This window comes from Aptenodytes patagonicus, chromosome 2, assembly GCF_965638725.1.
Source record: "Aptenodytes patagonicus chromosome 2, bAptPat1.pri.cur, whole genome shotgun sequence".
NCBI classification, from domain to species: domain Eukaryota; kingdom Metazoa; phylum Chordata; class Aves; order Sphenisciformes; family Spheniscidae; genus Aptenodytes; species Aptenodytes patagonicus.
The window spans coordinates 41,512,835-41,535,398 of record NC_134950.1 but is presented as its reverse complement, the minus strand read 5'-3'; the positions used below and the strand labels follow the sequence as shown (position 1 = coordinate 41,535,398).

The 22,564-nt window shown below is 38.3% G+C and overlaps 1 protein-coding gene across 5 annotated transcripts in view; it reads left to right on the top strand.

The window, feature by feature from the left end:
- Positions 1 to 22,138, top strand: part of CHD7 (chromodomain helicase DNA binding protein 7) — a 145,275-nt gene extending 123,137 nt beyond the window's left edge. For 2 of the 5 annotated variants that reach the window (XM_076329658.1, XM_076329657.1), the window contains 23 exons: positions 1,491 to 1,701; positions 2,221 to 2,416; positions 2,643 to 2,810; positions 3,477 to 3,656; positions 3,946 to 4,056; positions 4,142 to 4,347; positions 5,304 to 5,503; positions 6,104 to 6,263; positions 9,334 to 9,423; positions 9,997 to 10,100; positions 11,474 to 11,603; positions 11,867 to 11,939; positions 12,151 to 12,205; positions 12,923 to 13,151; positions 13,320 to 13,528; positions 13,669 to 14,346; positions 14,758 to 14,918; positions 16,577 to 16,804; positions 17,041 to 17,484; positions 18,078 to 18,299; positions 18,717 to 18,857; positions 19,336 to 19,440; positions 20,245 to 22,138. In XM_076329658.1, the coding sequence (XP_076185773.1) occupies positions 1,491 to 1,701; positions 2,221 to 2,416; positions 2,643 to 2,810; positions 3,477 to 3,656; positions 3,946 to 4,056; positions 4,142 to 4,347; positions 5,304 to 5,503; positions 6,104 to 6,263; positions 9,334 to 9,423; positions 9,997 to 10,100; positions 11,474 to 11,603; positions 11,867 to 11,939; positions 12,151 to 12,205; positions 12,923 to 13,151; positions 13,320 to 13,528; positions 13,669 to 14,346; positions 14,758 to 14,918; positions 16,577 to 16,804; positions 17,041 to 17,484; positions 18,078 to 18,299; positions 18,717 to 18,857; positions 19,336 to 19,440; positions 20,245 to 21,198 (5,255 nt within the window). In that variant the 3' untranslated portion in view covers positions 21,199 to 22,138. The remainder of the gene's footprint in view (positions 1 to 1,490; positions 1,702 to 2,220; positions 2,417 to 2,642; positions 2,811 to 3,476; positions 3,657 to 3,945; positions 4,057 to 4,141; positions 4,348 to 5,303; positions 5,504 to 6,103; positions 6,264 to 9,333; positions 9,424 to 9,996; positions 10,101 to 11,473; positions 11,604 to 11,866; positions 11,940 to 12,150; positions 12,206 to 12,922; positions 13,152 to 13,319; positions 13,529 to 13,668; positions 14,347 to 14,757; positions 14,919 to 16,576; positions 16,805 to 17,040; positions 17,485 to 18,077; positions 18,300 to 18,716; positions 18,858 to 19,335; positions 19,441 to 20,244) is intronic. The other 3 variants (XM_076329661.1, XM_076329660.1, XM_076329659.1) reach the window with 3 other exon arrangements.
- Positions 22,139 to 22,564: the final 426 nt, after the last annotated feature.

Below are 22,564 nucleotides of genomic sequence, written 5' to 3'. Positions count from 1 at the left end.
AATTCTGTCCATTTTACAAGATGGGAAGTGATATCATTGAAGGGAACTTGAAGGAGTGTCTGAATGCACTATTTTCACATGGGTTTATTTTTCTTATGAGCAAACCATTAGGATCAGTAATGCTTCGAGTAGGGAATCCCGATAAGGAAAATTCAGGGATGTAAAACTACCTTCAAGTGTGGTCACGTCTTGAGTCCGTTAAGTTCTGTAAAAGCTAGTAGTGCAAGTGTATTGAGTAATACGAAGCTGTCAGACAGCCTGCTTAGGGTGGTATCTAGTTAAGACGCCACATTACAGTAGGCACTGAACCAGCGATCACACAGGGAGGGTGCGTTTGCATGTTTGTTTACAGGCATCTACTTAGAACTGGGATATGAGAGAGATGCTCAGCAGAATCCTGGCAGTAAGCTGCTGTTCCCCCCTCCCCCAACCCTGCCACCTTTCCTTGTGTTATTCAAAAGCAGTATTGAAGCTGAATATTATACAAACCAGAAATATTTTATAAACTTCATTAAAAACAAAACAAAACAAACCCAGAGGGACTGAAAAAGACAGCTCCAAAAAAGGGTTTATTTGGATGTGAAATAAGCTTAGAATGAAGATTCCTAACCTTTTACGTAGCCAAGAATAGTAATCTGATAACTCTTAGAATAGTCCACTGTTTGTAGAAGTGACATAAAAAATGGAATAAAAGCATAGGAGAGGTTGAAGAGAAAGCTTGAACTTGGTCTGTAGTCTTCAGGTAATGATCAGTACAAGGAAATGTTTGCTGCTGTGAATATCGTTCATAGGCAAAAAGACTGGCAAGAAATAACTTTTGACTAATTCTGGAAAGAATATATACATTGGATAGCTTCATCAAACTAAACAAAAAAAAAATACATTCAGTGAGAAAAGAAATCCAAATAGAAGGTAAAATAAGAATTTCACAGCTGCTTATTACCCACCCTACCCCCGCCCCCAATTAGTTTTTTCATTGTTTGGATTTTGATTCTATAATTAATAATGGAAGGAGCAGGTCCAGGTCACGCACGTGTTTAAGCCTGGGTTTGGTTTTGGAGATACAGACATCAAATGTGGTTTGTATTCCTTGTGTTTTCCTGTGGAAACGAGATATTTTTTCTTTCATGTTGCATTTAAAAAAGGACAGAAAATCCATTTGATCAGTTGGAATATGGTTTACTTTTTCACCTTTTTTCTTAATTTTTCATTAAATTGTGTGCGTCGAATAGTTGTATGAATTTATTTAGGAAAGGGTTTACTCCTGTTTAAAAGAGGACAAAAAAAAAAAGAATGCTCGAAGTTACTTTTTATTTATGCTGTATTGCTGTATATGTTTGCTTTAAATTTAAGCTTAATATTTTTTATAAATGTTTATTCACATAATACTTAAAACATTCCTGCAGTTTCTATAGGGTATTGAAGGCAAGCTCATTGTTTATTAATAAAACCCTTTGCAGTGTTCATGTATTGCTGTCCAATCTTTGCAGGTGCTGAAGAGAAAATTTTGGAAGAGTTTAAAGAAACACACAATGCCGACTCTCCAGATTTTCAGCTCCAGGCAATGATCCAGGCTGCTGGCAAGCTAGTACTGATTGACAAGCTGCTGCCAAAACTGAAGGCTGGTGGCCACAGGGTGCTTATCTTTTCCCAGATGGTGCGCTGCTTGGACATACTGGAAGACTACCTCATTCAAAGACGGTGAGAGCAACAATATAATACAATTCTAAATGAACTGTGCTTTCCTCAGTGGCCACAGTATTTAACCTGTGAGTAATCCATATTGAAAAGGGATGAAATTCAAACACTTTACAGTATTTTCTGTAGTGATCTGACTAAAGGGAAAAGCATACCTGTCAGTTGCAAGTACTGAGATTTTTCTTTCCGATGAATGCAAAATGACCTTATATGGAGAGCTTTAAACCTCTTAGTTTACTACTCAGTTAAATGTTTTGGTGGCTCTAGGGTCTTTTAGCTTAAGCCTGAATGTTTATTTCATTCCTTGGAGTGAAAGTCTGTTCTTTACCAAAAGATGCAAAGCAGGAGACAAACTAGTATGTCTCCCACTGATGAAGTTAGTGGATACAGGAACAGTCACTCAGTTTGTTGTAGTTCTTTTGACCCTATAGTAGCATATTTTCCTTTTTTTTAATTGCATATTCTTACAAAGAAACAATGCCGTTGCAGTAAAGTCCTCCTTATAATGCATTTTTATTTCAGGTACCCATATGAACGAATTGATGGCCGAGTAAGAGGCAACTTGCGTCAGGCAGCTATTGACAGGTTTTCAAGACCTGATTCTGATAGGTTTGTTTTCCTGCTGTGTACAAGGGCAGGAGGTTTGGGCATTAATCTTACTGCTGCTGATACCTGCATCATTTTTGATTCAGACTGGAACCCCCAAAATGACCTCCAGGTAACATTACAAGAGATGATTTTAGTGAAAATTTTTCTTTGCCTTTTTGCTGTGAAATTTTCTTCACTTACAAGAGAAATTATCTGTTGTACCTCTCTTAAAAGCATACAGATTATTATCTATATTGAAAGCAATAACTTTTAAAGTAAATTCTCTGTATTGATTATTTTAAATTTTTTTCTTCCTTTTGTCACCTGTGACTGAGTATCTGTCTTTGTTTCATCAGGCTCAAGCACGATGTCACAGAATAGGACAGAGCAAATCAGTGAAAATTTACAGGTTGATAACAAGGAATTCTTATGAAAGGGAAATGTTTGACAAAGCTAGCTTGAAGCTTGGCCTTGATAAGGCTGTGCTACAATCTATGAGCGGAAGAGAAAACGCTACAAATGGGGTGAGAATTAGTATGTTAAGGTGCATGATCAACAAATGCTATGAATGTGTAACACTTCTCTTGCTTGTTTGCGTATTAGCTGGAGAACGGTGGTTTTCAGATGGAGTACGGCATGTATTTTAAAGTAGGGTTAATTAAGGGCAAGGCTACATGAACTGGCTCAGCCTATCTAATGGCTCACTTATTGCCAAAAGGGGGCAGGTGGACTCATGTTCCCTCAATCCTCATCCATTCTCATCATTCCACCCTTTATGTTGACCTTGGCACTTTCTGGAGTTCTTCTAGTCAGCTTTTTCTAGTGTAGCCTTTTTGCTTTGGACTTTTTTTGCTTTAGCTTTTTGTCAGGTTAGTAAGTTAAATCTGCTCCCAAGAGGAGTTTAGCAGTCATGAGAGCTAAAGTAAAGGGATTCAATGACAATGAATTATTAAATTGTTTAAACCACTCATACAACTTCACCCTAAGAATTTTGTTGTTCGTATTCTTCTTTTAAAGGTGACTTCAGCATGAATGTTTAATTGACTGACACCACATTATCTTAGAGTTTCAGTTCTTAAAATGCTAAATAAGAGGACAATCAGTCTGATTATGCTGTCAGATGTACACATTGGCTGATGTAAAAAAAAAAAAAAAAAACGAACCCAAAAACCCTCTCTCACATGTTACAGGTGCAACAACTTTCTAAGAAAGAAATAGAAGATCTTCTTCGAAAGGGGGCATATGGTGCTCTGATGGATGAGGAAGATGAAGGGTCTAAGTTTTGTGAAGAGGATATTGATCAGATTCTCTTAAGGCGAACACACACAATTACTATTGAATCTGAAGGAAAAGGCTCAACATTTGCAAAGGTGTGCATTGACATTCAAAGGAAAATTAATAAAATGTGACCAGGATAGATGGAAGTAGTATTAAATTGCCTTTTGTGTCAATTTAGTTTTTCAGTGTACTTGTCTCAGATATTTTCCTCACAAATGGTGGGATATCTGTATTTCCAGTCATGATAGTTTACAGGCTTATCTTTTTTCTTTCTTGAAACTACCACTTTATAAGTCCTAAGTATTGTATTTACTAGTGAAAACAGATATTCTTTGTAGCATGCAGTTAAGAAACCAATGCATGTGTTTTCACATTTACTAGGCTAGTTTTGTTGCGTCTGGGAACAGGACAGACATTTCCTTGGATGACCCTAATTTTTGGCAGAAGTGGGCAAAGAAAGCTGAGCTGGATATTGATGCTTTAAATGGAAGGGTAAGAGCTTTATGATAGTTCCTAGTGCAATTAAATTGAAGGTTTTCCCCCCTCCTAAATTTCTACATTTTCACTTTCAATTTAGAATAACTTAGTTATTGATACACCAAGAGTAAGAAAACAAACCAGGCTCTACAGTGCAGTCAAAGAGGATGAACTGATGGAGTTTTCAGACCTGGAAAGTGATTCTGAAGAAAAGCCTAGCACAAAGCCCCGCAGGCCTCAGGACAAATCACAGGGTTATGCAAGAAGTGAATGTTTCAGGGTGGAGAAGAACTTGTTGGTTTATGGGTAAGGATACACAGATTGAATATACTGATTGTGGCTAAAGAACTGAAAATATGGAAATGATATATAGTAAATAACTCATCCTTCTCTTGGACATGTTCACATAATCTCTTACTGTGTAAACTTTACCTCATTATGCTGTATACATGCCAGTGAGATTTTAAGTTGCTATATATATAAGTTGCTTATATATGTGTTATTTAGCTTAAAGTATTTGAGTGTCTCACAGATGGCTATGAGCTCACTGGTAAGATATGTAGTTTTGTAATGACGGAATATTTGTTTCTGGTTTCTCATAGTGTAAAGAATTCCCGAGTTACCGAGGTTTAATCTCTCTTTTCTAAGCGTTGTGGAGAATAACAAAGTGTATTTGTAAAGAACAATGTGGTTGTGAAATCAACAGTCAATCTAGAGGTTTTCAACATAGATTCTGGTATTTTGGCACCACTTAAATTCAGCTATTTGATACTTTGTATTTCCCCATTGGATTTACCACTTTGAATTTTATCTCTTTGCAAGCAAGTAGCTATATTTGACTGCTAACATGGTGGGCTTCAGAATGACTGTCTTTATTTTAGGAAGTTGCATACAACAATTGCTAATAATGGATTTCAGGATCAAAATAAGAATGATTCCCCAAATCGCATGATTGTAGGAATTGGTTGAATTTCCTATTCATAGCTTACTGGGACCATTAGAGTTAAACATATGTACTTTATTATTTTGAGTGTAGTTCAAGTGCAGCTTTACGAGCAGTGAACTTATTGCCTGTTCTGTAAAATAAACAGTCTTAACTCTTTGGTGCTGGAGGTTGGATTCCTTGACGTAACCTGCAAACGCAAAATGCATTAGTGCTAACACATGAGGTCCCAACTTGCTTGGTACCAGGAGTTAAATTGGAAGTCACAAATTAAAATACCAGTGCCTTGGCTGTTGTATTGAACATATTTTTCTTATAGCTGGGGTCGGTGGACTGACATCCTCTCACATGGGCGCTATAAACGTCAGCTAACAGAACAAGATGTGGAAACCATCTGCCGGACTATCCTGGTATATTGTCTTAATCATTACAAAGGGGATGAAAATATCAAAAGTTTCATCTGGGATCTGATCACTCCAACTGCAGATGGGCAAACTCGAGCTTTGGTTAATCATTCCGGTATGTCTACCACAATCAAATAATGATGCTAGTAAATAGGAAAGAATTGCTTCAGTCATGCTATGTATTTAGTTTAAACTATAGCCATTCTGACATGTCCTAGGATCTTGTCAGATTTTATGAGTAAGGTGGGCTTTGACTTGGTCCGTACTTAAAGGGGAATTCTCTCAGACACTTTGTAGGATGCAGTGCTCTTTCCCTTAAATCAGTTTTGAACAAATATTCTAGCATAATTTTTAAGTGGCACCTACTGCTGGAGTTAATCTCTTTCAAATTGCCATAAATCGGAAAGCTTGTTTCCTTACGGCCATTCAGATTCATGAGAGTTTTTACAAGAAATATTTATATAACACCATTTTCTGGCTAGCACTCTGAATTTTTGCAATCTTCACACCTAAATTTGCATGAAAGTTTTGGTTGATTTTGTTATCTGCAATTTTCTGTACTGAATTATGTTGCTGTTCAGTTTTTGGTGGTTGTGTTGCTCACAAAGGAATTAATATAGCAGTGATACTTAGCTTTAAATATATGTTTGTAATGTAGTTTGGGTTGAGAGCTTTTCTATTCAGATTGTATAAGAAATATTGGGGTTTTATGTAGGTCTGTCTGCACCAGTGCCCAGAGGGAGGAAAGGCAAGAAAGTAAAAGCCCAGAGTTCACAGCCGATGCTGCAAGATGCTGATTGGCTCACAACCTGTAATCCAGATGTATTATTTCAAGAAGACAGCTATAGAAAACATCTCAAACATCACTGTAATAAGTAAGTATTAATAAATATTTCATTTAGAGGTTTTTTTTTTACTACATGCTTCTGAAAAGTCCACAACGTCTTTTGGATATTTTTAATAGAACACAGGGCCATTTAATAGGATGTAAAGGCCATTATTACTTTTTAATTTGGGGATAATCATCTTAACAGGTATCTGGCTACTTCTGTAAGCTCTTTATGACTGATCAGCACTTAAAACACAGTTCTGAAGAAAATTGTTTTCTACTTACTAAATAAGAATGGAATCAGATGAGGTTATTCTTTTTACCATATAAAGGAAAGACTATATCCCTACACTAAGTCTATTTCTCTTGACAGTCGGCTATCTCTAACCAAAAGCTGTTTGTTTCTTACCCTTCTTGTGGGGTCTCTCAGGCTGATGTCTTTAAAGTTCTGTTCCTTAGATGTTAAACTCAAATATCCAGTTCTTAGTTTCCAGAGTTTCATGTAGTAGTCCACCTATGTGTGGGTGTATCTCTTCTCTTAGTTCTTTTTCTCCCTTCCTCTCTTGCTCTCCACATTATACAGATTATTTCTTCTTTTCTCCTTTGTTTGAGATAAAATTTCTCACCGAGCTTTCTTACCTGAATCAGTGCCCTGATTTGATTTTTGAAATTCTAAACATGTTACTAAACTGAAAGCCTTTGGGGATAAAGATCATTGTATTTTGATTTGAATGTTACATGGTTTTATTGTTGCATGAATGTCTCTTAAGAGCCTCTCTTACATTCTTTTAGCTTTTGTTTTGTAATATCTTAGTTATTTTTCTGTCAGCTTCCTTTGGCAGTGTCTTGGTTCTCCATCTCGTTTCGCTTACTATATTCTCCATTATAGACACTGAACCTAACCCTTGTCCCAGAAATATTTTGTTTTGGGGCTGGGGGGGAGGTTGTTTGCTTTTTGAGTTTGGGGGGTTTGGTTTTGTTTTGGTTTTAAATTTGTACTCTTTCATTGTATATATAACATACGGATGTAATGCAGTGTTACTGAAAGGTTGTCATTACTTTTGTTTTTCTAATATATATTGTGTCTTACTAATAACGTTTATTGGAAAGAAATTATTGATTTGAAAAGTACCTGTGGCCTGTCAATAGGGGGTGTGATGTGAAGGAGGAAAGGCATTTAAGGAGTTTATTAGCTCGTTTCCAGATGCTAACCAAGCTTAATTCTCAGCTGATGAAAACAGATACTTATAGAATTATGTTAGCAAGTGCACATCCAAATAAACTGCTTTCTGATTTTTTCTAAACTGTTACTCAGATCTGTTATTACATTTCACTTGCTCTTAAAGTAATTAAATTCTTTCCTGTAACATTATTTTAATCTCCCAGGTAACATGTCCTCATTACTTGTTATATCAGTTTGCAGATCAGACTTAAATTCATTTTTAAAATATTCCTTCTGTAATAATATGGTAGAACAATTACAAGGATCAGGAAGACTGATAAATGTGCAAAAATGTTTTCAGTTGCTATCTTTTTCCTTCACTTCCCAGATCCACCAGGACTAAGTGAATTGTAGAAGCAACATGTTTAGCCCAGGTAAAATCAAACAGAGGTGGAAGCCAATTAATAATCTGAGTAATTTCCTTCAAAAGGTAGCAGTAGCAATTGGCTTTATAAGAACTGGTGTCCTGTCCTTATGTAACATGTATGCTGTTTTAATGTATAGGACTCCTGAAAGGTGCAAAGAGCCTCTGAGTTTTGGTTCATGTTTTTTTTTCCTGCTCCTCTTCTTTGGCTTGATATAACAGCTGTTATTGCTTAATGCTAAGATGATAGAGACCCTCAACAGCTTATTTACATAGCCACACAGGGAGCAGGGACACCTTACTGGTCCCAGTTATCATGCATACAAAAAGAAGCATGTCTGACATGTTTTGAATTGTAGACATGACCTTCATTCAAATCCCTGCTCTTCCAAGGTTTGCTTGAATAACACATGTAAAACCGGGTATTGCTCTGGTTGCATCAGATCTCTAATGAGGAGCTCTCAAAACTGGTGGTGGTCTAAATTTTTCATGCAAGTGGGTGATCAGATTACTGCCTCCCTGGTCACCCTTGCTGTTCCAGGAGCAGCAGCAATTCAACAGTTGCCGTGATGGATTTGGGTACAGTGAGAGGGCAGGCTGAGTAATCTCCATTTTAGCTGGTACTGATTTTACTTCATGAACTAGGCAGCAGGGGGTGCCCTGAATTGGGTAAACACAGGAGAGCAGGATTATTTTCAGGTAGATACTTTTTCTACAGAGATGACCTCTTTTCTAGTCTCCTTGAAAAGCCGGAGTCTGCCATTCTCCCCTGACAGCTTCAAGTGTGACTACAACACCTGACAGCGCTTCCATAAACAACTGTAGTATTGCAGAGATGGGGAAAAATAAACATGGGCAATGAAGATTTTTCACTTCCTTGTAGCAGTTAGGTTGTGCACAGGTAAAATTAAATAGCAGTTTGAACTATAAAGAGTAAAAATAGTTAATATCTCCCAAGGGAAATGGGGGATTATTTTTTCTCCCCGTTCTCAGAAGCCAAAAGTTGTATAATCTGAAAAACCTGACATTCCATATTGAGGGTTTATTGTAAGGTAGTAAAACCAGATTTTATATCTCGTTTATTCCTACAACTTCTGATGTGCTTCCAAAAATGGTATTAAGGCAGCAGCTGAGGAAATTTTATGAGATAATGAAGCAGAACAGTTACTGAAAGCCATCTGCTCAGTTGTTTACAAACTTGCTTCAATACTTCAGAGGCAGTGGTAGAGTACGTGTCTAAACTTCACAAGCTGCACTAGGTAGAACTAAATGAAATGCGCCGGGGCCGGGCTGAGCTGGGTCCCTCTCTGTGCAGTGTAAGCGGTTGCCAGGCAGGCCTGTTGGAAGCCAGCAGAAAGCACCACACAGAGGTGATTATGTGCCACCATCTGTCACGCTTCAAGCCTACCATACAGCATGGCTAATCAGCCTTGGCAGGATGATGGATGAACAGCAGCAGCTGCCAAAAGCCACTGTTGGCAAACAGTCCTGAAGTTAAGAACTTTTTCCCCCCTCTGCCTTCCTCTCCAGGGTCCTGCTGCGTGTCCGCATGCTCTACTATCTACGACAAGAAGTTATAGGGGACCAAGCAGACAAGATCTTAGAGGGTGCTGACTCAAGGTTAGTGCAAGTGCAGGTTTATTTTTTGCTTTATGACGCTGGCTTTTCTAAAGTACACGTACTATAATAATGCAGCGATTAAAGGTTGTCACACTTTATTTATCTCTTAAATGTCTATTCTCAGGCAGCCTTATTATTTTATCAAGCACCGTGGGTAATTTTCTTGGGGGAGGGAGCAATGTGGGAAATGACAGAAGCGGATTTTCAGTTCTGCTAATATTGAAGGATTATTCTATCTCAATTTTAAAAACATTTTAAAAATATAGTAGGACCTTAAATGAATCAGATTTGGACAACCATTGTTATTCCACTCCCAAAATAGCCTAATGTTGGGTTTTTTTGTTATGGGGTGGGGTTTTTTTTGGGTTTGGGGAGAGGTTTAACAATCCTAATTATTTTTCCAGGTATTTCAATTTCTGTGTTGGGTTTTGGGTGTCGTTGTGTCGTGTGTGTGTCCCCCCCCTCAATCCATATTTACAGAATAGCGTGAACCACTTGTTTGTTGGGTTTTTTTTTTTTAAACATCTTTGTCTAGTAATACCTTTGAGAATGTAAACAATGCTGTCTTTACAGTGAAGTAGATGTATGGATACCTGAGCCATTCCATGCCGAAGTTCCTGCAGACTGGTGGGATAAGGAGGCGGATAAATCCCTTTTAATTGGAGTATTCAAACACGGTAAGTGATGTCTCACTCTGAACAAAACTCAGCTGAAAAGCTTTCTGTGTGTAGGACTGTTCAGTCATAATATTAACAAGTATTGTTCCAAAGAACTGTTGGCTTGTATATCTCCCTTTTTTTCTTGCCTGCATTAAAAACCTAATATGAGCTGTAAATATCAGATGCTGTTTTTAAATGTTTGCAGAACATTTGAGAAGAAAACATTACTTTCTTGGCTGTAAATAAAACAAAACCATATTTGTTTAAATAATAGCCAAATAGTAAGATAGATCTCCATAAACTTTGCTTCCAGCACTGCTTCACTTGCTAACTCTGCCAACCAGTGTCAAAGTGGACGGTGGGCTTAACCTCTGCTATTAATCTGTACAAGTGCCTCCTGGGCTTTGTTCCAAGCAATATTTCACAAATGTCAGTGTTGAGAACTCCCGGCTCCCTTGAGTGGGATGCAGCCTTGTTAACTTTGAAAGGCTGGGGATGCAGAGCTGGCATGATATATACAGTGAGCGATTCCTGATTATAATCCCAATTCTCTGGAGGTCGCAGAGGTATTCTCAGCAGCCCAGCCTGACTAAAGGGGAGAATGATGGCTTATAAAACCTTTCATGATTACAGTTTGGCTTGAGGCTCTACAGCAGTTAGGAGCAGTGTGTTGTAGTACAAATCCTAATTGAATTGTGCTGTTCTGCCTATGTACAGCAGCTCTGTTTTGTGGGCTCAGCTGAGGCAAGTCTAGTCTAAAAATCATTTTCCTGCAGTGCACTGTTGGGATCTGCCATTTTCCATCTAGTCAACTCGGGCAGTAAAAAAGCAAACAGCAGTTTGAAAACCATAGAGGGAGCAGTGTCATCTTACTGACATGCATCATCCTAAACCTAATAAGACAGGTTCGTTGGCCTTACGTATAACCCATGTATACAGCGTTTTTGCAGCCTACATTGAGGGTTCCAGCAGGGCTGGAGCTATAGAAAATGCATGTGTGTGTGTGTTTCCATTCGCATCTGCATGTTTCCAGTAGGGAGTGTTGAATGTGGAGAACCACTGTGAAAGTCATATAGGAAACTTAAAGAAGTTTTTCACTTATGAAAGATTTTTATTTTACCTTATAAAGACATTAAATCGAATGCTTTCTTTGGAATCTACTATTTGTTAATGTTATTGATGTGAAAATGTTTCTGTGCTGATGGAATTTACCAATATGAAAAATTTCATGACATGAATGAAATGGTTGTTTCCAGCACGGTGACAGCTCCTTTGTTTTATTTAAAAATAAATAAATGAATCCAGGAAATTGTAATTCTACTGCCTAAACCTATTCTATTCACAGCTGGTTGTAGCTTTTTAAAAAAATTTCTCTCTCGCTCTGCATGCAGGTTATGAGAAGTACAATTCTATGAGAGCTGATCCAGCACTGTGCTTTCTGGAACGGGTTGGCATGCCTGATGCAAAGGCCATAGCTGCTGAACAGAGAGGAACAGACATGTTAGCAGATGGCGGTGATGGGTAAGGAGGACATGAAAAAATTAATAAACTTTATCAGTATTGTATATGTTGGCATGAGTTCATATGTCATGTTTTGCTTACATCTCACCTGAGGATCTGAAGTGATCATATGATGTAAAAAGTACATAGAATTGTTTACACAGTTGAGCATGAAATATAAATGTGTAACTTGGTACGCCATACTGATGGCTTCTGTCCAGAAAATCAGCCCCCTCTCAAAAACGATATATTTCTTGAAAACATTTCTCTTAAATATTTTATAGCGGTGAATTTGACAGAGAGGATGAAGATCCAGAATATAAGCCAACCAGAACTCCTTTCAAGGATGAAATTGATGTAAGAACTTCAAATTTCTGTAATTACAAATATATATAACTGATTATCCATGTTTATCTTAATGTGCAGTTCTTAAGTTTGAGAGCTACCAGATAAACACACCTTACAAAGATTGTTTGCTGCTGTGTTTGAGAGATGACATATTTTTCTCCTGAAATGATAGCATATGGTCAAAACTGAAAACTAAAATAACTTCTGTCTTCTCCCCAAGGAATTTGCAAACTCGCCTCCAGAAGACAAAGAGGAGTCCATAGAAATACACCCAAGTAAGACTATAGCAAAGAAATAAAAAAGGCAAAAATGGACCATTTAGTGAAAGGTGGACTGTTTATATTACCACATGAGGGATAGGCTGTGTTTTGGGAAGACACCACAGTAAACTTTTTACTGCCAATTCTCTTCATGCTTCACGTCTTTCAAAACAATTATTTACTGTCTTTGAATAATCCACATTATGGCTTTCTGGGTTTCTATTTACCTAGTAGAAATTGTGATAATAAAGACCGGATGTTTCATAATGCAGCCGTTGATGTTTTTGCTGAGATAATCTTGGAAGTTATAGATATGTTCTTTCCTCAGTATGGAGGAAAATTGCCAAGTTTAAGTGAGAATAATAAAGTGGGAAATCATAAGCATAGGTGTTTCCTCAGAGGCAGAATGATCTTAGTAGTGTATTTAAAGATGCATTGCATTAATTTAAATACTTTCAGTATTCATAATATATTTGCATTCATAACATTGAATAATAATGCTTGATGGTTATCTCTAAATGTTTCACAAGCATTTGAGTTCTTAGAGTTGGATGGTTTGATTCTATTTTTTATTTCCTACCAATGTAGTTATCCTGTTTCTAATTTGTTATGCATCAATGTTAATGAGGCATATGTTCTTATCAGATAAAACAGGAATTCAGTTCTAGCCATAGAAACTTTGAAATGTTTAGTGGTGATTTTGCAGTGCACAAATACTTCTCCGTTCTCTAGACAAGCACAGTGAAAGCAATGCTGAGTTAGGCCAACTCTACTGGCCCAACACTTCAACCCTGACTACCCGTCTGCGTCGCCTCATTACTGCCTATCAGCGCAGCTATAAAAGGCAACAAATGAGGCAAGAGGCACTAATGAAGACTGACCGCAGGAGACGTCGGCCTCGGGAAGAAGTGAGGGCACTAGAAGCAGAAAGGGAAGCTATAATAACTGAAAAACGACAAAAGTGAGTTTCTTAGTGATATCTTTCTTTAAATCTCATTGGAGCTCCTGTGTCACCAGTACTGCCCTTCTGTTTTGAAAGAATAAACTAAGGGGGTTTTGGGGTATCCAAACTATGTTTGGACTCTTGTTTATTCAGTGGCCTCACTTCTCTTGCTTCTTCCTTGACCAGATGGACAAGAAGAGAAGAAGCTGATTTTTATCGTGTGGTGTCTACTTTTGGAATTATTTTTGATCCTGTAAAACATCAATTTGACTGGAATCAATTCAGAGCGTTTGCCAGGCTTGATAAAAAGTCCGACGAAAGCTTGGAAAAGTATTTTAATGGCTTTGTGAATATGTGTAGACGAGTGTGCCGAATGCCAGTCAAACCGGATGATGGTAAGTTTTAGCTGGCTGTAGGATTCAACATGACTGTTACAATACAGTGGGACTATTGAAACTTCGTGCCCAGGTGTAATGATTTTGAAATGGGTGTACATTTAATCGATGTTAAACAATACAAATCGTTGTCATTGCAGAACCGCCTGATCTTTCCACTATGATTGAGCCGATCACAGAAGAGCGTGCTTCTAGAACTTTATATCGCATAGAACTGTTGCGGAAAATCCGTGAACAGGTTCTCCATCACCCGCAGTTGGGGGAGAGGCTAAAACTTTGCCAACCAAGCTTGGACCTGCCAGAGTGGTGGGAGTGTGGTAAACATGACAAAGACTTACTGGTTGGTGCTGCTAAACATGGAGTCAGTAGGACAGATTATCACATTCTGAATGATCCTGAACTCTCTTTTCTTGAGGCTCACAAAAACTTTGCTCAAAACAGAGGGACAGGTAATGCAAATATTGTCTCTTCTGTAAACCCTCTGGGTGCTGGCTGCAGTCAAACACCACCTATTGTCCTATCCACACCAGTACAAGAAGAAAAGACTACAGAACAAACAGAGTCTAAAGTTGAAGGGTCTGAAAATCCAGCAGCCAAAGAAAAGTCTGATATCAAAGAGGAGACAGATATTACAGATAAGGACACTAAACCGGACTGTGATGCTGAGGCTGAGCCTGGCTCTGTTAAATGTGAATTGAAAGACATAGAAATGAGTACAGACGTAGACCCAAAATCTATTTCTGAGAAAGGTTCAGAAGAAGACGAAGAGGAGAAACTGGATGATGATGATAAATCAGAAGAATCCTCCCAACCTGAAGGTAACGTGTTGGTCACATAAATTCCGTGTGCTTAGCATGAGCACCACAGCTGTTGTAACTTGTGCCAGCTGGTAAGTGGCACACATGGAGCCATTATGGAGCTCGGGATGGGCTACATGTAGCAGTTCCTCTGCCCTTCTGCATATCAGGTGGCTAGATAAGCTTTCATAAAAACCATCCAGCATCAGCAGCATATTCCCCCACAAGGGGATGGTTTCCAAGATAGCTTACTGAGCCAATAAGCACGGTGTCTGTGCCAAATGCAGAAGGCTAAGGCTCTGCTGTAGTAATTACTGAACAAAAGCCTGAGTTAGAAATGTTGCGTCAAGCCTGGTTGTCTTTATCTAGTTGGGTTGACATTGGGTGGTTGGGAACTTTTGTAGTTAATGCCTGGTCATGGTTGTTATTCAGCAGGAGCAGTTTCTCAGGGTAAGAATTTTGATGAAGAAAGCAATGCCTCTATGAGTACCGCAAGGGATGAAACACGTGATGGATTCTACATGGAAGATGGGGATCCCTCTGTGGTTCAGCTGCTTCATGAGAGAACGTTTGCCTTCTCTTTCTGGCCTAAGGTTGGTTAGACATAGAATGGCATGTGTCTTTTTCAATACAGATAAAATATGGGAAATGTGTTTGCAAAATAACAGAGAGCTCTGTACGATTCTGCACTTCTAGAGGGCAAGGGACTTTTTTCTATGAATGATTTGTGGAATAGTGTTTTATGCTTCAATTTCATACAAATTAGCAGAGGAAATGAAAGGAATCACTTTACTGTAAATAGTGTCATTTAGTAAAACAACAAACCTACTGACAGACATGAGTTCTTATAGGCTCCATAACTGTACGTCAGCAGAATCACACCTCGCACCTTTTGATGGAAGCGAACTTACGATTTTGAATTATGGATTTTGTCTGCAGAGCAATCTGCAGTGTTAAGAGCAGAGATTTTGTAAAATCACCTTTTTTATTTTGGGGTGAGGAGACTGTAGAGAAGAGTATTGGTGACCTACATGATCTAAGCCATTATGTAATGTTGACAGATGTAATTGTATTAAGGAATCCTGCAAACATAAGCAGCAGTTTTAGATAGGATAAAGTTATATCTTATTTTGGTAACAATGCAGAAAATTATCTAATATAAAATGTTTTTAAAAATATGAAACCGTAACCTCATAATAAATCCATCCATAATTTACTACTCTCCTTTGCAGTAAGGGGAGAGAGAGAAATAAAGTAGTAATAGTCTTAAGCTTACTAATCACGAGGGCCATCTGGTTTGGGATGGGGGGGGGGGGCAGGGCGTGGGGACCTTGCTCTTAATAGGCTTATTCCTGGGGAAAGCAAGTAGTCTGGTGCAGCTGCTGAGATTTGCGAGTGGCTTTTGCACTGTTTTGCTGTTCAGGAAGCTAACTGATGCTCATATTCCCTAACCAGCAGTATTTCTCATAGTTGTGAGGTTTCTGCTACTTCAGGCAGGCTAGCATAGAATGTGCTTGAATACCGAAATGGAAAAAATGAAATGATACTCATCTTACTTGCTTTCAGCATGTATTTTGGAAAAATACACTAAAATATTATTCCAGTCATAGTGTAAAAGTAAACCAAAAAATCCTTCATCTGTATAGGTTCAGCATAAGTAGACTAATAAACATAATTAGAGATTTTTAGTGTACACGCTTCAGTGAAATTTGAAGTGATAATGGGTGTGGAATGAAAATTGACATTCATTAGATGTCCCTAGGTTGGTGCCCGTTTCATAATGTTGAACTTTATTAATAGTGACGCTAATGAGGATCCACTTCCTAGGACAGAATTGGAGATCCAGCCTCTTGGATCTCGAGAACTGCAGCTTTAAGATATTGATTGCAGATGTTTTGATTTTCCCATCCTAACTGTTGATTTTACTAACTACTGAAGTTTTGCAGTGTAAAACAATAGTGAGTCTCTGTTAAATTTGTCAGTTAGTACATTGTCGTATGGAAAACTTGGTCTGTCTTCCTCCTTCCCCCCAATATAAATGCAGCTTTTAAATTCTAGCAATGTTTTATTCTACAAAATTGTCTGTGTATTAGCTTCTTGTAAGGCTTATCGGTTTATCCTGACCTGCAAGAATAGTTGTTTTTGAATGTATTTCTTAAGCTTTGGAAGCTGGACTGTGTCATTATACTCACTTGAGTTTAAAAGGCGACTTTCACACTGAAGGTTCATTACGGACTTTTCCTTTATGCAGGACCGAGTAATGATCAACCGATTAGACAACATCTGTGAAGCAGTGCTGAAAGGGAAGTGGCCAGTAAATAGGCGCCAGATGTTTGATTTCCAGGGGCTCATACCTGGGTATACTCCAACAGCTGTGGACAGCCCTCTACAAAAAAGGAGCTTTGCAGAGCTCTCCATGGTTGGTCAAGCCAGCGTCAGTGGCAGTGAAGATATCACTGCTTCTCCTCAGTTATCAAAGGCAAGGCTGCATCTTTCTTTCTTACATAAAACGTTTTATCTTGCATGTGCTTCTTTTGCATAATAGAAAAAAACCAAAAAATAGCATTTCTTTAAATAAAATAGGAAAAATAGCAAAGTGTTTCTTTGAATAAAATCAAGGCTTTGTTTTCAGAGTTATATGTTTGGACTTTTATTTTAAATGCAGCATAGAAAACAGAGCTTTGCTAATGTTTGGAAATGCTCATTTTTCATTAGGAAGATGCACTCAATTTATCGGTTCCACGTCAGAGGAGGAGGAGACGAAGAAAGATTGAAATTGAGGCTGAGAGAGCTGCCAAGAGGAGAAATCTTATGGAAATGGTTGCCCAGTTACGTGAGTCTCAGGTGGTCTCAGAAAATGGACAAGAAAAGGTTGTAGATTTATCAAAGGCCTCACGAGAGGCAACAAGTTCTACCTCAAATTTTTCATCTGTTACTTCAAAGTTTATCTTGCCTAATGTCTCCACGCCCGTGTCTGATGCCTTTAAAACTCAAATGGAGCTGCTGCAAGCAGGTCTTTCACGCACACCCACAAGGCATCTACTAAATGGCTCTTTAATAGATGGAGAACCACCCATGAAGAGGAGGAGAGGAAGGAGGAAAAATGTAGAAGGGCTTGATCTGTTATTTATGAGCAACAAACGGACATCATTGACTGTAGTAAGACAGCAACCTTTTTGTCTCATATTTGTTCTTCTGTGTCTAGTACTTTCTGAATGTGAGTTTAAAGTGATGTTATACTCTCCCTAATAGTAATGTACAGTTTTTACCCAACCAGCTTTTTCTTTGTGTTTAGAGCTGTTATTTATTTTTGACCCAAACAAAATGGTGTTCATATCGTTCATATCAAGTTTTTACTCTAGCAAATTGTGGCCGAGTTTTAAGTAGCTTGTACTTTTAAAAAGACTTTTTTTTTTTTTTTACAAAACATAATATATTTATAATAATATACATTTTGAGGCTTAAGTATGTTTTTCTTGCTGTGTAGAAAAGGGAAGGTCTTGGGGGCCGTTAACTGGAAATGCCCGAAAACTGCTCTGTCTTCAGCTGTATGTTCTTAAATGTTCAAGGATGCTAAATTTACAAAATTCCCTAATGTAACAGTATTGCTTTACATAGTATGAATATTTAAACCCCATTAACTCTTGCGTATGCAAAATCTCCTTGCGCATTTAGCTTCAGTCCCTGAAATCATTTCTCCCAGGTAACTTTTCCCTTGAAGTGAGAATTAATACAGGTGTTAATATTTTCAGGAGGATGCAGAAGTGACCAAAGCTTTTGAAGAAGATATGGAAGCCCTACCAGCAAGGAACATTCCATCTCCTGGTCAACTGGACCCAGACACTCGCATCCCTGTAATCAACCTAGAGGATGGGACCAGGCTGGTGGGAGAGGATGCTCCTAAAAACAAGGATTTAGTTGAATGGCTTAAATTGCATCCTACTTACACTGTAGATATGCCAAGTTATGTACCAGTAAGTATGTGATTCTAAAAGCATTGCTGTGTTCTGTTAACACAGAAGTTAGTTTTACAGACGTCAAAATGAATTTCCTCACATTGGGCGTAGTCATTGGATTTTGTAACTGTTGGTTTTCAGTAGAGGTTTTCTCTTTAGCCACACTTAATATAGTATCTAAACACCCAAGTGGCACTGGGGTATATGGGTTGCTTTTCCTTTCTTAATATTTGTATATAACAATGTGTTAAAACAGTGTTGGTGTCAAGTTCTGCAGAATTTCTTCATCTGATAAGAAAAAAATCTTTTCTCAGATAATCTGAAGGTTAAGTAATTGTCCCCTTCTTAAAATTGTTGTGAGAAGGGGTTCCATGATTGCTGATTTTCGCCAAGAAAATGAAAAACTAAAAAGCAATACATTTCTCTTCTTTCCAGAAGAGTGCAGATGTGCTGTTTTCCCCATTTCAGAAGCCGAAACAAAAACGACACAGATGTCGAAACCCTAATAAACTGGATATAAACACCTTGACAGGAGAAGAAAGGGTACCTGTTGTAAATAAGCGAAATGGAAAGAAGGTAAAAATTAAGTTAGTTCAGTGGAGGTCTTTAATAATGTCTTTGCATGTGGAAAGCAGGTTTTCTACTCCAAGCTTCTTTTTAAAAGTTTAATAATTTGGCACCGGCGGTTACTCTTACTGGAATGTACCACCCAGTTCCTTTAATTCCTTCTTTGCTCTTCTGATATGTTCATATTAATCACTTGAGTAAATAACTCTTACTTTTTGAAACTATATAGCACATTTTTTCCTTATATCAGATATGTATTTCATTACTAGCCCTGCCTAAGCTGTAGCATTTTACTATATTTTTTCAAAACATGATCTTCTCAATTCTAGTATCATTAGCTGGTTTCCATGCAGTTTTCCACAGTCTGAACTGAAAGTCTTTACTGCCATCCTTCAGACATGAAAGTGCACAGATAGAAAATGTCCATATAAATAGTTGTTTGTTTTGTTGGGTTTTTTTAAAGTATTAACCTTGTCTTTTGCATTAGATGGGTGGAGCTATGGCCCCTCCAATGAAGGACTTGCCAAGATGGCTGGAAGAAAATCCTGAATTTGCTGTTGCTCCAGATTGGACTGACATTGTAAAACAGTCTGTAAGTGAAACTCTCGTTCCATGCTTCACTGCAGATTATAGCACGGAAAAGTTGAAGGCTGTGTAAATTGATTATTAAGTCTTTATCTCATAGCTGGTTTTGAGCTGAGGAGATTGTAGTGTCTGGGTGGGAGTTACCCAGTTTGGGGGGGGGGGGGGGGGGGATATGGTGATAGGAGGCTGCTGCAGAATGGGATTTGAAGTACACTCGAAAAATCAGCTACAGTAAGGCAGCCTTCAGCATTTGTTTTGCATTATTTTTTTCTTATAAGCAACAATCCTCAATAAACGCAGGTATTCATACATTAGGAAGTATTAAGAAAATATTTGTCATATTCATAACAAAAATAGAATTCATCATCTTGGTAACAGCATGAAAGGATTAGGTTTTCTGCCTTTTCTTTTACAGCAGTTGTTTGACAATAAAGGGTACAATTCTGCAAATACTCATTTTAATAAAATATTACTGTACTTAAGTTCGGTATGAAGTACAAAGGTATAAACTCGTAACTGCAGTATATCAGGGTGTGTTTTTTTAACGAAGCTACAGAGTTTCAGCATGTGTTGTTTTACTGTTGTGTTTAAATGTAAAAAATCTGTGACGCTGCTTTCTTCAGTTTTTCTTACATGTTCTACTGCCATTCACTTCGGTAGCTAGCTAGTCACGATTTGCCAGGGTTGAAAAACAAACCACTTTCGGAGTATGTTGAAATCCCTTCTGTTTCTTCCATCCTCATCAGTTAACTGCTGAAAGCTATAAAAGCTAATCAAGAATAAAGCTTGTTTTTTCGCATCCCCTTTTCAGGGTTTTGTTCCAGAGTCCATGTTTGACCGTCTTCTCACTGGACCTGTTGTGAGGGAGGAAGGAGCAAGCAGAAGAGGAAGAAGGCCAAAAAGTGAAATTGCCAAAGCAGCTGCAGCAGCTGCTGCTGTAGCATCAACTTCGGGAATCAACCCACTACTAATGAACAGTCTGTTTGCTGGAATGGACCTCACAAGCCTCCAGAACCTACAGAACCTGCAGTCTCTCCAGCTTGCAGGCCTCATGGGCTTCCCGCCAGGGCTAGCAACAGCTGCTGCCGCAGGGGGGGATGCTAAAAATCCGGCTGCCATGTTGCCTCTGATGTTGCCAGGGATGGCAGGATTGCCCAATATGTTTGGACTAGGCGGATTGTTGAATAACCCGATAACAGCTACTACTGGAAATGCCACTACTGCTTCCGGTCAAGGAGAGACTGAGGATGGCGCTTCAAAAGCTGAAGAGAAGAAAAATGAGAATGAAGAGGAGAACAAAGACTCTGAGAAAAGCACAGACACTGTTTCTGCTACTGACTCTGCGAATGGATCTGTCAGTGCTGCTACTGCGGCGACTACCGCCACTGCCACCACTACCACCACCACCAACACTGGATTGCCCACAAACCCTCTGGCCTTCAATCCTTTCCTGCTGTCTACCATGGCTCCTGGCCTCTTCTATCCATCTATGTTTCTACCTCCAGGACTGGGAGGATTGACTCTGCCCGGTTTCCCAGCACTCGCAGGACTTCAGAACACAGTGGGCTCCAGCGAAGAGAAGGCTACTGACAAAACTGAAGGAACTGCCTTTAAAGATGAAGAAAATCTCGAAGGCAGTGATGCAGAGGAGAGCCTTGATAAAACTGCAGATTCCTCCGTTTTAGAAGATGAAATAGCACAGGGTGAAGAATTAGACTCACTTGATGGGGGGGAAGAAATAGAAAACAATGAAAATGATGAATAACCAGTACCAGTTACAGTTAAAGTGTTTTAAACTTTTGACAAGTGGTAGTCCTACTGTTTACACTCACAGTTAATGTCCATACTTAGTTTTTATAAGCTGTTCTGTAACATAGTGTAGCAAAAAAAAAAAAAGTTCAAGTCATGTTATACAGATGTGTCAAAAGGTATCTTGGTCATTAAGTATTGTGCAGTGCATTATTTATTATCCCTAGGAGAGATGAAATTTGAGAGGTGATCATGTCTTTTTAAGGAAATTGACATAATGCTCTGCTTTTTTTTTCTTTTGGTACCATTGGTATTATGAATTAAGCAGCAATTTGTAATCAAGTGGCACTAATAGAAGGAAGTGCTGCTTAAAGGAAGGATGAAGTTATATATTTAATTTTTTTATTTTTATTTTTTTTTTGCTGTGAAGGTCAAGATGAAATTTACCATACATATCGTACTCGCGCTTCATTTTGACTGTATGGGAGTTCACCCGCTCACATGCGCGCACACACCCACACACACACTCTCTCTCTGACAATCTTCATGATAGTGTGAATGTCTCTGTCTTGAGACGCAGCAATAATAAGGCAGCTGTTGAATGTGAAGAGTACCTTTTGGAAATTAACCCGCGGAGAAGGTTCTTACCGGATAAAGCTACAGTTTAATCGTCTCGTGATCTTGTAATGCACTGGTATAAACAAAAAGAAAAAAATCAGGTACCTTTTTTAAATTAAAGGACTTTGTTACTTTAGCCACAAAGCTAAACAGCATTACCTCAACTCTAAACTAGCCTTGAAGTTTACAGACATGACTTTGTAAATGTATTGTTTTTCTTTGTTGTGATGTCTTTTTATTTTTTTTTTTCTTTGGAAACTGCTATCATGTAAGATAAGATGTAAATTGCTGCCAACTGTAGTAATGATGCTTTTAATAAAAGTGACCCATGATATGCAGAGATGTAATTATAGAATGTAGTGTTTAGGGACATCACAACTGGTGTTCGCTTTCTGTATTTGCATTGTGGCTTTTTTATAGCGTTTTTCTGCTATATTCTTTATAGATTAGTGGCTGTAAATGCTGAACTGATTGTCTTCAAGGGACTAGGCAGGAAGAGAAACCTTGAATTACCTTCATATTTTCCACTCTAAGTAACTCTACAGAAATGCACACTAAAAACCCTACTTTACTCCTTCAAAGGGGCATGAGAGACTGAGAATACTTTAAAATGTGTTCAGCATGTGATAATGTGGTACACTAAAGAACAAAAGGGCAAAAGAAAAATGAGGCTTTAATAGGCACAATATCTAGGTCATTTATCCTTGGTTAATGGGTAGAAAAACACAATGCTGTAGTGACAGCAAGGGATACAAAGGCTCTGT